The sequence below is a fragment of the Sinohyriopsis cumingii genome, chromosome 12 (assembly GCF_028554795.1).
Source record: "Sinohyriopsis cumingii isolate HCF-2022 chromosome 12, ASM2855479v2, whole genome shotgun sequence".
Classification (NCBI taxonomy): Eukaryota; Metazoa; Mollusca; class Bivalvia; order Unionida; family Unionidae; genus Sinohyriopsis; species Sinohyriopsis cumingii.
This window is the reverse complement of record NC_142972.1, coordinates 8,063,507-8,079,096: the sequence shown is the minus strand read 5'-3', so window position 1 is coordinate 8,079,096 and position 15,590 is coordinate 8,063,507. Positions and strand designations below refer to the sequence as shown.

The 15,590-nt window shown below is 35.2% G+C and overlaps 1 protein-coding gene across 3 annotated transcripts in view; it reads left to right on the top strand.

Annotated features, from left to right (window-relative positions):
* Positions 1-15,590, top strand: part of LOC149785972 (BTB/POZ domain-containing protein 10-like) — a 46,789-nt gene that overhangs the window by 23,394 nt on the left and 7,805 nt on the right. For all 3 annotated transcript variants that reach the window (XR_016424848.1, XM_089976231.1, XM_089976230.1), the window contains exons 7-10: positions 562-659; positions 3,908-4,007; positions 7,059-7,169; positions 12,740-12,793. Coding sequence is in view for 2 of the 3 variants with exons in the window: in XM_089976231.1 (XP_089832357.1) it covers positions 562-659; positions 3,908-4,007; positions 7,059-7,169; positions 12,740-12,793 (363 nt within the window). In the remaining variant the exon portion in view is untranslated. The remainder of the gene's footprint in view (positions 1-561; positions 660-3,907; positions 4,008-7,058; positions 7,170-12,739; positions 12,794-15,590) is intronic.

The window sequence follows — 15,590 nt, the reverse complement described above, 5'->3', positions numbered from 1 at the left end:
TTTTGTACTTTGCTTCAGCATTTCTGTTAAATGAGACTAGTTTTACAGCTCATCAGTGTTTATGTTATAACATTAACTATAGTCTTGCAATCTGATCTGTTACAGCTCATCAGTGTTTATGTTATAACATTAACTATAGTCTTGCAATCTGATCTGTTACAGCTCATCAGCGTTTATGTTATAACATTAACTATAGTCTTGTAATCTGATCTGTTACAGCTCATCAGTGTTTATGTTATAACATTAACTATAGTCTTGTAATCTGATCTGTTACAGCTCATCAGTGTTTATGTTATAACATTAACTATAGTCTTGTAATCTGATCTGTTACAGCTCATCAGTGTTTATGTTATAACATTAACTATAGTCTTGCAATCTGATCTGTTACAGCTCATCAGTGTTTAAATTTTAACATTAACTATAGTCGTGTAATCTGATCTGTTACAGCTCATCAGTGTTTATGTTATAACATTAACTATAGTCTTGCAGTCTGATCTGTTACAGCTCATCAGTGTTTAAATTTTAACATTAACTATAGTCTTGTAATCTGATCTGTTACAGGGGGACTACTTCATGAGCTTTCAAATGAGGGAGCCCGGCAACAATTTGAGAACTTCCTGGAGGAGTTGATATTGCCTCAGATGGTGTCTTGTGCTCAGGTAAGCTTAAGTAATTAACCCTTTAGCAACCACTGCCACATCTTTGTGGCATCTGTAAATAACTCAACCCCACTGCCACTTGTTTGCAGTGTTGATAACACTTGTTTACTACCCACTGATGCATTTATGCATGCATTAAGAACTAGAATCAAGAACTGTGTGAAATCCCAAGGCTGCATATATGCATACATTAATGCTATGTTAACTGAATGTTGATTGGTTGAAAGTAAAGTTTATGTATTTATGATTGTCAGATCTAATGAGAGGACTGTTTACCATTTGATACAAATTTGAAATGTGATGGTTAAATTTAGACAAGAAGGAAGGGCTTTTTGCACTTAGGGACACCTATAGTTGAGATAAATAAGGATGGATTCTAATTCAGATATTAGCGAGTTTGAAGGGTTTAATACAAGCGATATAGAAGGTTTAATGGATCATTCTTAGACACTAGATCATATACTGATGTTAGTTTCATCACCTGATGTTATTGATTTCTTAATAGAAAACAAGGAGGCCATAATCTCACTTGAACAATGGAGTGATGACATGTTTGAGATCAGTTATATTGAAAATTAGGGACTAAAAGCAAGGCCTAAAATGGTATGATACCAGCATCCGGGAGATTTTGTAATTTCTTGGGATCTGCGTCATCATGAGCATTATGCAGATACCTAAACATTATATTGCCTGGATGACATATACTTTTGGGATCCCAGAAATACCACCACTCTTGACCAGGGAGAGGTTTGATAAAATAGCAAATATTTCCATGCCACAAGTTTCATCCCACCCAGAGGCCAACCAGGACATAACAAGATTTTTTGTCACACAAGACTTTTATTTGATACAGTCTTGAGAAATACCTGGAAAATTATGACCTTCCCAAAAATTCGTCAATGAAGGCACAATGGCATACAAAGGACGACTCGTTTAAAAAATACCTGCCAGCAAAATCCACAATATTTGGCCTCAAAGTCTGAAAAAGAGTCCATCTGAAGCTGTCTGAGTTCTTGAATTTTATGTGTGTTGGAATGTCTGATGGACAGAGAGTGAAAGTGGGATCAGGGACTAAAGTGGTGAAAGACCTTATGAAAAATATTCCTGCCATATTTGTTTGGACCAGTCTCTTTTCATGCAATGGATGTGATGTAGTTCACCCTCTGTGAAAATCTTAGTTCTTTAAATTTTGGATTTAATACTCTTTGAACACAAGAGTTCCTCATATATCTTTGTTCAGTTCATTTGAGAAATGTTAAAACCGAACATTGCAAATTTTGGACACAGATGACACATTTTTTACTGAAATAGACTATGCTAGAAACCAGAAACAGACAGCAAGCAGTCAGTTTGCTTATTTATGTTGGAATATTGTGAGCTTCTTTTTGCATTGAAACACCAATTCAACAGTGTTATGGACCCATTGGCAACAATCAGGTTTGAAATTATAAATCAATGAATGAAATGGTTAAGTTCTGTGCATTTTTGGTATCCTTGGTGCTTTTCATTTTTAAAATCAGATGGGCCAAAACAAACACAGGAGGGTATGCGTAAATTATTGTTATCATAAATACCGTCTGGCTCCATTTCCTTGACCTCACTGTCATATGTAGATGCTTATTTAGAGACAGAGCTTGAGCTTTGTAAGTAACACTTTGACCGTACAGTTTGTGAAATCTATCAAAAGGTTGCAAATGAACATGTTCGCTATGTGCAGCAAGATCAAATAACCACCCCGTTACTTGCCACTGAACCACACAAAGGTACACTCAGTGACAGAGCTTACATACCCTGTTTGATAATCTGTCATTCATACAGTATACTATATTTGTTACACTCAATGACAGAGCTTACGTGCCCTGTTTGATAATCTGTCACACATGCAGAATACTATACCTGTTACACTCAAGGACAGATGGAACACATTTTTAACTATAGTATACCTGTTACACTCAATGACAGATGGTACACATTTTTAACTGTAGTATACCTGTTACACTCAATGACAGATGGTACACATTTTTGACTATAGTATACCTGTTACACTCAATGACAGATGGTACACATTTTTAACTATAGTATACCTGTTACACTCAATGACAGATGGTACACATTTTTAACTATAGTATACCTGTTACACTCAATGACAGATGGTACACATTTTTAACTATAGTATACCAGTTACACTCAATGACAGATGGTACACATTTTTAAATATAGCATACCTGTTACATTCAACAACATTACACATTTTAAACTATATTAAACCTGTTACACTGAATGAAAGATGGTACACATTTTTAACAGTAGTATACATTTTACACAACAACAGATGGTACACATTTTTAAGAAAAACTATTGATTACTTATAGTAATAACATTGCATAAGTAGTGATCACAATTCATGTCTGAAAACAATCGGGGAAATCGGGCGTTTTTTTGTGTCAGTTGCAAACCTACATTAAGTGACAATAAAAATTTTCAGGGGCATCCTCAATTCCTGAAATAGACTTAATGATTTTCAACATGCAAAAATTCAGGTCTGAATGCAGAAATAAAAAAAAAGTAGAAATCGAAATCCTTAGAAGTAAACTCACAATAACAAAAATCTGTGTAATGCTCTTACTGTCTGATATGTGTTGTCCATTCTGTCGTGTTTCTATAGTATCCCTTGCCCAGGAATACTGACTGTATCAGTCTGTACCACAAATATGACAACAAACATTTCTCATTTTCCTTTGAAAACATTCCTTAATTTGATCACAATCTGAAGCATTTAGTGATCAATCTAAATTTGTAAAAGTCGCCTTTCTAAACTTATATTAAAATTTCTGAACTTTCCTTGTGGAATGCAGCTGTTAATCGCATTGACAGAGAATGGAGAAAAATCTACTGAAATCATTTTCTGCCTTAAAAATATTTTAAAAAAAGAAAAAGTACATTTTTTTGTAGATATAATACAATGTTTCCACTTCACTCATATAATATATCCTTATACCTACTCAAAAATTTAGATATTCTCTATGTTTTAGTATAGAATTTACTACTGATGAAATTTTTAAGATTTAAACGATAATTTAAAAGATTCTTTTAATAATTTCATCTTATTTGTTTCCTGTGAAATATATCAAACTAAACATTGTTAACAATCTTAAAATTTGTAAAAGTTTACCTACACAGTACTCAATGAAAATCATGTGATTGTGATATGCACTTGCTTGCAAAACTGGTTTTCCACTTTTTTTCAGAGGGGTGACCGAGAGTGTCATGTAGTGGTCCTGACAGATGATGACATTGTGGACTGGGATGAGGAATACCCACCACAGATGGGAGAGGAGAATCCTCAGAGTAAGTAAATAAGGTCATTTCATATCTATTAAACTAATTCAACAAAAATTACAGCGGGGACTCTTGTTCATTGCTTCTTCTCCTGATTACATATTTATTAAACCTGTTAAGTCTTCAAGGAAAATTGCAGTGCTGTCCATTGCTTCCTCTGCTGTTAATATATTATCTCAACATAAGACTAGAAATATTAATGTAGCTTTTATGGTTTGGACCCTCTCACACAGAAAACATTGTCTTAAATTTTTTTTGTTATAAATATGTTTTCAAATGCAGCCAATGTCTTGCTTGCTATGATCTTGAATAAATTAGGAGAAATTTTTGCTCAAAAAACATTTTTACTGAAAAATGAATTTTGTTGCCATTTATCTTAAAGAATTGTGTAGATTAACAGATTAAGGCATTTTGTTATAGACATCACTCCCTTGTTAATCCATATCCAGATTTCATGTGGGTGGACCAAGCAAGCATGGAGGACAACACAAAGACCATATATAAAACCAAGCAACTAATTTAATATGAAAGGGAAAAAAGTTCAGTAATCTTAATACAAACCACATGAATATAAACAGATTTTAATATTGATACTCCTAATGTGATTATCTTGGAACTAAATTCCCGACTTAAGGTAAATATTTTGTCAAGAAATTGACTTATTTTCCACACATTGTGATAATTATTACTCATTGAAATAAACTTTTCCTTTTCCAATGAAAGGTTGAATAATCATTCCAACAAGCATTCTCATTTCAGATAATTTGTTGTAGAAATTGTCAGATTCAAAATAAAAGTGGGCATAAAATGTCTTATTTAATTATATCATTTTATCCTCTTTAGATATGGAACTTAAGTATGCACATAGGATCCATGCTTCTGTCCATTTCTCCATCTATCACACTTTCCCTTCCACTCTGTTGTTCAATAATTTACATTTCCATCACATTTACTCTCTGCTTTATAAGTTGAAAGTCATTTGAAATTAAGAGGTGAAACTTTATATACTTAAACCACCATCACTTGAAGGTGTGTCATGTACAGAATTGGGGTGTTCTGTCTTCAGGGTCAACACCACAGCTGGATATTCTTGGTTTCTATTATGCTTTCACTTCAGTTCTATCACTTTAAAGATGTTTGAGACTAGGGATGAAACTTGTATTCATGTATATTGTCACTAGAAGGTGTTATGTACTACGTTGGGATTCCTTGATATATATGTATATTGTCACTAGAAGGTGTTATGTACTACATTGGGATTCCTTGACATACATGTACATTGTCACTAGAAGGTGTTATGTACTACATTGGGATTCCTTGATATACATGTACATTGTCACTAGAAGGTGTTATGTACTACATTGGGATTCCTTGATATACATGTACATTGTCACTGAAGGTGTTATATACTACATTGGGATTCCTTGACAAAGATGTACATTGTCACTAGAAGGTGTTATGTACTACATTGGGATTCCTTGATATACATGTACATTGTCACTGAAGGTGTTATATACTACATTGGGATTCCTTGACAAAGATGTATATTGTCACTAGAAGGTGTTATGTACTACATTGGGATTCCTTGACATACTGTATATTGTCACTAGAAGGTGTTATGTACTACATTGGGATTCTAATGTTCATGGTCACTACTCATTATTTTGTTTTCCATCACTCTCTTTTCCACAACAACTTTAGATCTGTTTTAGAAATCAAATTTGGTCAGTGTTCCAGCTAGGAATTTCTTACATATGAGAGGGGCACTTTTCTTGAAGGAAGAGGCATTTTTGGGGATTCAAAGACATGATGCTAATAAGGAAGTTTAGTATTTAATCTTTTTATGAAGTAGAAACAGACAATGGCACTTTTTATAAATTTACCCTACATTAAATAACCAGAAGAAAGTGGAACATAAAAAAATAACAGACTTGAAAAAGCACTTCAGTTTATCTGGAGACAGACAGAAGGGGGTGACTAGAAGGGTGCTTAGGGCAGAGGGGAGGGCACTGAAGAGGTGGGAGTGGAGAAATGCCCCACTGTTTCTCTCCTGCAGGATCATTGTATATGTCATCATTAGCAGATGTTTTGTGTAACACATTGGGGTGTTGTACCTTCAGGGTCAATGGCAAATGTAAGATATTAATTTTCCTTTTACACTTTCTGCTCAGTGCTGTAATTTTGAGCCATGTGAAATGAAGGGATGAAACTTAGTATAACTGCATATTACTGAAAGGTATATTGTTTTTCATATTGGGGTCAAAGTGAAGGTCACATGTCAGGGTTTCCATCACATTGGAACTTCTGTTTCCTAACTTGACAGCTGTTTATGATAAATGGATGAAGTTGGATAGATTTGTATATTGTCACTAGAAAATTTGTTGCATTGCACACTGAAGGGCTTGTTCACAAGATCCAGGTCACAGGTTCAGTATTTAAGGTTTCTGGTTGGAATCACAAAAGCTGCATTTGAGGCACAAGGATAAACAATGGTACCTTTACGCTTCTCAGTTTGATGGAATCTCATATAACAAGGTTTTATGTTCAGGTAAAGATCACTGATTTTTTTTTTCTCTCACTTCTTTGTTGCACTTTTTCTCTAATGCATTTTAAGATTGGTCAGTGAAACATGGCTGCTTTCGATGTCTGCCCAGAAACTTTATTGGTTTGTCTTAAAGATCATTGATGATTTTATGATTATGACCTCACTATAGTAGTTGGAATGAGTTGGGAGCAAACATTCACGAATTTGATTGTGTTTATCTTGTATCATGGTACATGGGTTGATGTTGTTTACCATGAACTATATTTAATGCTTTTTGACTTTTCTGTTTCAAGTCCACTATTGGTCACATTGTCTTGCAAAGTTTTTGCATTGTCTTGCAAATTTTTGCAAGATTGAACTGGGATGAGTTCACCATTCTGTAAAATGCATCTTACTTTGACCAGTTGTTGGACTTGCCTTGGCAGTAGACCAGCAATACTTTTTCCTTTGTGTACGTTTCTGTCAGTCCATATCTCAATGCGAACCTAACCTCTAATTGACACTTCTCTTTTCAGTAATCTATAGCTCACAGATGTACAGATTTTTCAAATATATAGAAAACAGAGATGTAGCCAAACATGTGTTGAAAGATAGGGGGCTGAAAAAAATACGACTAGGAATAGAAGGTAAGTAGTATTCTGTGCTTTACATATTATTGTATTGTAAAGTCATGTTTTTGTCTGATACCTATTTCATGCTTGCTCCATGCCATGGCTTAAAGATCCAGCAAATAGTTACCATATATACTTGTAAGATTAGTCCAACTGCAAATTGTACAGGCCCAATCTGCCATCACATCATGCACAGGCAGATCTGGGTCTATGCAGTTTGTTAGGAATGATCAGTAGAACAAATAATATAGATCCTGATTTGCAGATCATTATGCGGCAGCAGATCAGTGTATATATTTGCAATTAGAATTTGCTTACAGGTGTGTCTATATGGTATATTTAAGTGGGGAAAAAATAGGTCTCTTTAATTGATCTGGAAAGAATAGGTTTCTGTCACTGATCTATGAATTTGAGTACCAGTGTGCATATAATTTTTCTCTCAACACTGCAAAACATTTACCCTTAAAAATAAGTAAATTCACAGTATGTTTTAAGTTCTTTAGTTTTTCTTATAAGGAACATAAGTGACATTTCATGCTGAGGTCTTTGTCAGGACCATCAGAGACACTTCTTGAGTTCTAGTTCATAAGGACCAACAGTGACAGTACCTGAAGTTCTAGTTCATAAGGACCATCAGTGACAGTACCTGAAGTTCTAGTTCCTAAGGGCCATCAGTGACAGTCCTTGAGTTCTAGTTCATAAGGACCATCAGTGACAGTACCTGAAGTTTTAGTTTATAAGGACCATCAGTGACAGTACCTGAAGTTCTAGTTCCTAAGGACCATCAGTGACAGTCCTTGAGTTCTAGTTCATAAGGACCATCAGTGACAGTACCTGAAGTTCTAGTTCATAAGGACCATCAGTGACAGTCCTTGAGTTCTAGTTCATAAGGACCATCAGTGACAGTCCTTGAGTTCTAGTTCATAAGGACCATCAGTGACAGTACCTGAAGTTCTAGTTCCTAAGGACCATCAGTGACAGTACCTGAAGTTCTAGTTCATAAGGACCATCAGTGACAGTACCTGAAGTTCTAGTTCATAAGGACCATCAGTGACAGTACCTGAAGTTTTAGTTCATAAGGACCATCAGTGACAGTCCTTGAGTTCTAGTTCATAAGGACCATCAGTGACAGTACCTGAAGTTCTAGTTCATAAGGACCATCAGTGACAGTCCTTGAGTTCTAGTTCATAAGGACCATCAGTGACAGTCCTTGAGTTCTAGTTCATAAGGACCATCAGTGACAGTACCTGAAGTTCTAGTTCCTAAGGACCATCAGTGACAGTACCTGAAGTTCTAGTTCATAAGGACCATCAGTGACAGTACCTGAAGTTCTAGTTCATAAGGACCATCAGTGACAGTACCTGAAGTTTTAGTTCATAAGGACCATCAGTGACAGTCCTTGAGTTCTAGTTCATAAGGACCATCAGTGACAGTACCTGAAGTTCTAGTTCATAAGGACCATCAGTGACAGTACCTGAAGTTCTAGTCCATAAGGACCATCAGTGACAGTCCTTGAGTTCTAGTTCATAAGGACCATCAGTGACAGTACCTGAAGTTCTAGTTCATAAGGACCATCAGTGACAGTACCTGAAGTTCTAGTTCATAAGGACCATCAGTGACAGTACCTGAAGTTTTAGTTTATAAGAACTATCAATGACAGCTCTTAAGTTCTTCTTTTATAAGACCATCACAGTTCTTGAGTTCCCATTTATAAGGATGATCAGTAACAATTCTTGAATTCTAGTTTATAAGGACCATCCATGACAATTCTTGAATTCTAGTTTATAAGGACCATCCATGACAATTCTTGAATTCTAGTTTATAAGGACCATCCATGACAATTCTTGAGTTCTAGTTTATAAGGACCATCCATGACAATTCTTGAATTCTAGTTTATAATGACCATCCATGACAATTCTTGAGTTCTAGTTTATAAGGACCATCCATGACAGTTTTTGAGTTCTAGTTTATAAGGACCATCCATGACAGTTTTTGAGTTCTAGTTTACAAAGACCATCCATGACAGTTTTTGAGTTCTAGTTTATAAGGACCATCAGTGATGGTTCCTGAGTTCGAATTTATTTAGAACATCATTGACAGTACCTGAGTTCTTGTTTATCAGGACAATCAGGAACAGTTCTTGTGTTCTATTTATATAAAGGCCATCATTGACATTTCTAAATGTGTTTACTTTAAAGGACCTTTAGATACAGTTCTTGTTCTAGTTTATAAGGACCGTCAATGACAGTTCTTGTTCGAATTTGTAAGGACCATCCGTGACAGTTTTTGAGTTCTAGTTTACAAGGACCATCAGTGACAGTTTTTGAGTTCTAGTTTATAAGGACCATCAGTGACAGTCCTTGAGTTCCAGTTTATAAGGACTATCAGTGACAGTCCTTTAGTTAAAGTTTATAAGGATCATCAGTGACAGTTCTTGAGTTCTAGTTTGTAAGGACCATCAGTGACAGTTCTTGAATTCCAGTTTATAAGGACTGTTAGATACAGTCCTTTAGTTAAAGTTTATAAGGACCATCAGTGACAGCTTTTGAGTTTTAGTTTATAAGGACCCATCACATGTTAGTCATCAGATTGCTTGACATGCACGAGTGCACAGGTCGCTGCAATGTTGGAAATGGTCCCCAGTGGACTTCTTTTGACTTATTTCTGTAATGTATAGATAGATCATGTAAAAAAAATACCAATTTTGTTGTCTTCAAATTTATACAAAAAACTTTTAATTTTCAAAAGCAGCAGAATTCAGCTATAAAATGGTATGTAGTGTAGATGGTCATTAAATTAGTATTTTAACCTACCTATGATAGAATTTTTGACCTATCTCTGGTAGAACTTTTGAACTACCTATGGTAGAATTTTTGACCTACCTCTGGTAGAACTTTTGACCTACCTCTGGTAGAATTTTTGAATTACCTCTGGTAGAACTTTTGACCTACCTTTGGTAGAATTTTTGACCTACCTCTGGTAGAATGACATGCATGAAAAAAAGGTCAGCTGTTCGGATATTTAAGCAATGTGAGCAATATTAGGCTTTTTGGTTCCACATGTTATCATCATTATAAATGATGTTTTTGTTCATCCTTCAGTTTACTGCATATATTTATTTTTGCTTGTGTTGCTATGGCAACAATACATACCATTGAGAACATGTCTGTGTACATAATGAGACTATCTATTGTTTTTAACTTTAACAAAATTCAGGGCAAGGATTACCTCAGCTTAAATTGAATGAACTTCAGAATATCCTTTCATACTTCATCCATACTATGGACAATGAAGTACCTCAGCTTCTGTGAACACCCAGATTATCCTTTCATACTTCATCCATACTATGAACTTTGAAGTACCTCAGCTTGAATGAACAACCAGATTATCCTTTCATACTTCATCCATACTATGAACTATGAAGTACCTCAGCTTCTGTGAACACCCAGATTATCCTTTCATACTTCATCCATACTATGAACTTTGAAGTACCTCAGCTTCTGTGAACACCCAGAATATCCTTTCATACTTCATCCATACTATGAACTATGAAGTACCTCAGCTTCTGTGAACACCCAGATTATCCTTTCATACTTCATCCATACTATGAACTATGAAGTACCTCAGCTTCTGTGTACACCCAGATTATCCTTTCATACTTCATCCATACTATGGACTATGAAGTACCTCAGCTTCTGTGAACACCCAGAATATCCTTTCATACTTCATCCATACTATGAACTATGAAGTACCTCAGCTTCTGTGAACACCCAGAATATCCTTTCATACTTCATCCATACTATGGACTATGAAGTACCTCAGCTTGAATTGAATGAACTTCAGATTATCCTTTCATACTTCATCCATACTATGAACTATGAAGTACCTCAACTTGAATTGAATGAACATACAGATTATCCTTTCATACTTCATCCATGCTGAACTTTAAAGTACCTCAACTAGAACGAACATCCAGATGATCCTTTCATAGTTCATCCATACTATGAACTATGAATTACAGATCACCACCATCAAATGAGCATGTTTACTTTCCATTTGCAACAGTGCACTTAGAAAATTGATCATTCTGTTCAGCCTCAATATTACTGTTATAATGAAGCAATTCTTCATCAGACCATGCAGTACTGGGATGGGTATCAGCCAGATCAGTGCAGATTCATAATCCAGTACTTTCAAATTAAAGACCATGATGTACTGGGATGGTTATCAGCCAGATCAGTGCAGATTCATAATCCAGTACTTCCAAATTAAAGACCATGCAGTACTGGGATGGGTATCAGCCAGATCAGTGCAGATTCATAATCCAGTACTTCCAAATTAAAGACCATGCAGTACTGGGATGGGTATCAGCCAGATCAGTGCAGATTCATATTCCAGTACTTCCAAATTAAAGACCATGATGTACTGGGATGGGTATCAGCCAGATCAGTGCAGATTCATAATCCAGTACTTCCAAATTAAAGACCATGCAGTACTGGGATGGGTGTCAGCCAGATCAGTGCAGATTCATATTCCAGTACTTTCAGATTAAAGGTAGTGTAAAATAGACAAGACATAAAATGTATTCTTTGTGTTTTCTTTAATTTGATAGATAATGAGATATTCCTAGTTTCATTTATTCATCACCACTATGTAACCAGGGTACTTCCATAAGATCTCACGGTGACTCTGTAATTGTTTACAAGGTTAAAACTGGTTTTCTTCCATATAAATTATTCAATCATTGAATAATCAGGTGATAAAAACATCTTCTACAATACATGATGATTAAATTTTGAAAATATCTTTCTCAGTATTGAGATACAGAGTATGTTTTTGTACACAATTCTTGACCGTATAAACTTATGTAATGAACCAAAAGCTTTTGAGCATAAAAATTGTGACGGTCTAGACATTGGATTGCCTTTGGGGAAATGCACTTGCCAGAGTGGGTTTTTCCAGCTAGTCCTGTAGATTTGGGCAATGGATTTTTTCCAGCACTGAAATCCATCAACAAGTGATAAGTAATTTTTGTAAATCTGTTGCTGGCTTAGGTCAGTGTTGGCTTATTGCTGGACAGGCAATATAATTGCACATGGAATTCATACTAGTTTCTATGTTATGCCAGTTTTGTTAGCAAAACATAACTTAATTTTATAAGAATGGAGAGAAACTGAATGTTTCTAAATGTAACTTGATAGAACATTTTCATGGTTTATTTAATACATTCCATTATGGTTTATTGTATGTAAAATTTAAACACCACAACTTATGTGATATCATTCCATTAGATTACGCAGTTTGTTATAACACCACAACTTATGCATATCATGGCATTATATTACACAGTTTGTTATAACACCATAACTTATGTGATATCATGGCATTATATTACAGTTTGTTATAACACCATAACTTATGTGATATCATGGCATTATATTACACATTTTTCTATAATACATTATATTACACAGTTTATTATGATACATTTTATCACACAGTTTGTTATTATACATCTTTGAAATTGATTTCTGAAACATGTTATTAACATCATTTGGTAAAAATATAACACCTTTTAATTTCAGGCTATCCAACTTATAAGGAGAAGGTGAAAAGAAGACCAGGAGGTCGACCCGAAGGTAAGACTTGACAGATATTCAAAATGAGCACAATTATTACATTTACTTGTTATATTTTTTGTATGTAAAATATGAGCCAGTTACAACATTTATTTGTATAACTAAAACATGAGCCAGATTCAATATTTATTTTTGTAACTTAAACATAAGCCATTTGCAAAATTTATTTTGTAACTTAAACATAAGCCATTTACAGAATTTGTTTTTGTAATAAAACTAAGCCAGTTACAGAATTTATTTTTAGTCATATACTGCAGGGCTTCCATTAAATTGATATTTTATGGAGTCCCAAGGACCCCCACATTTGAATTTTATAGGGTCCTTTTAAGATGTTAAAGAGTTCCACTTTATAGTTTTAACTGTAAGTTGTGTGTTTATGTGTGTGTGTATGAGAGAGGGGGGTCTTGCTAGAATTTTGATGAAAATATGAGTTCCACCAGCAAAAGTTGCAGCTTAGTGGTCTAAAGCACTCACCGTTACGGATCACTGCCATCTCACCTCTGTCTGTGTGAGTTCAAGTCTCAGGCTCTGCTAACTCTGGTATGTGAGAAAGCCTGCCAGTAGCTTCTTGTGGGTCGGTGGTTCTTCCCAGGGTTTTCCAGCGTTCTTCCTCCACCAATTATACTGGCCGCCATGTATAGCCTATCTTGTGCTGAAAAATGGCGTTAAACCCTACAACAACAACAACAACAAAAGTTGCAGTCCCCCTCTCAGAAGCATATTAGGCATTCATGAAGTGGATAAATGTCCATTAAAATGCCAGGATACAAAACCTGTTGTTTTACTTACTTGTAATTCTTTAAATATTCATGTATTAAAATTGATATCCCGTCACTTGGCTTGGAAACATGCCACAAAAGACCGTTATTTAGACAGTAATGCGTTGCGCCCTCCAAAACAAATGTTGGGCGAGGCGTCTTAATCACAAAACTGGATGATCGTGAATTTAATTTGATATTTTGCAGTGAGGATTCATGTGCTCAGTTCCAGGTGCTGTATTAACATTACTCTCATATTCTTCTTTTAAAGTTTGTAAACCGATTGATTTGTTCTTTTTGTCTGATTGGACATGTTTTGAAGTTTGCAAAGATCCATCTGTTCTTAAATTTTCTGTCAGATAACATCCACAAGTCACACCATAAAGCGTCTTTCTTATAATCTGGCACAATTGTCTATAAAACCATAAACTGGTGCGCTACCTAATTTTATTATAAATATATCGAATCTGTGAGGCTAAGTTCAAATTGATGTAACCCGTCAGTTTTCTTGGAAATAAAATGGGTCATTTACAGTTGCTGTAAATAGAAAATGAAAAATCTTATGCAGCAGTGGTGTTTTTAAGCAGATTCTCACATTTATATTAGTGGAATTAAAGAGATGATACTTTTAAAAAAAACTTTTTACTGACTTTTATTTATTTTATCTTTTAATTTACCAAAACAGCATAATCTTTATACTGGAGAACATAAAACGTAATTTGTTGAGAAAAGGCATAATGATTACGACAAAAGCATAATGGCTGGTATGTATGCATTTAACTCCCAAAATACTAATCAGATTTGCAAATGGCATTTTATCCAAGTCTCATTGTGAAAGTATCACATGGTAGTAATATTTATTATCGTAGGGTTTATCTTCGAATTTAATTTGAATCCTTAGCGCATCATCCTTTCGAGATTACATGCACTATACTTATTCGGCTATGCTCAGAAATGAACATAATGCATAATTAATGAGCATGACCTCAACAGACAGCATAGAAAGTCCTTGAGATCCCTTTTTTGAGAAACCTCTGCCTTTTCTCTGACCACTCTGATGGTCTGTTGGTTAGAGCATCTGCCCCAGATGCAGGAGGTCGTGGGTTTGAACCCCAGCTGAGTGAAACCAAAGACTTCTAAAAATGGTGCTAACAGTTGCCTCACTAGGCGCTTAGAATTAAGAGGTTAGTGTTAGGACTGGTCGGTCTGGAGTCAGGATAATGTGACTGGGTGGGACATTCTCCATGTCTGCGGCATGTTGCCCCAGTACTAGACATCACTTTAAACTGCCACATTTGACATCATAGCTATATGACTGGAAAATTGTTGAGGCAACGTTAAAATCTAAATCACACACATCACACACACACTTGACCTTTTCTCTAAGCTGTAAATCGATTTGGTCAGCAATTTTTATTGCGTCCTACGGGACTCTTAGGCTGAGGTTTTAATGTGTCATTTTTAATTTTATTGTGTCAGGGATGCACATTAGTGCATTATGGAAATCACTGATACTATAATTTTTAACAAAATGTTGAGAGGAAGAACTGCTGATTTTAAATCATTTTATTTGCATTAATGGAAACACAGTTACCAGCAAACCCTGTGTTTAATGCTCACTTGTATCTATCACCAGCCTTAAAGGTTATATATATGAATCAATCACCTGTCTGTGGATGATATATACGGGGAAGAAAGTTGGGGTTGTTTTCCTGTGTTATGTGTTTGTTATTGATGATATAGACGAGGAAGAAGTTCGGGTTTCTTTTCCTGTGATATGTGTTTGCCATTGATGATATGTATGGGGAAGAGATTTGGGTTTGTTTTCCTTTGATTTGTGTTTGCTATTGATGATATATGCGGGGAAGAAGTTTGAGTTTGTTTTCCTGTGTTATGTGTTTGCTATTGTTTGCAATTATGGCATATATGAGGAAGAGATTTGGCTTTGTTTTTCAGTGCATATATTGAATAACACTGGAGAAGAGAAGGTGTTACAGTTCACCATCAATTTTGTTTTCTCAAATAGCAATGTGAAATGT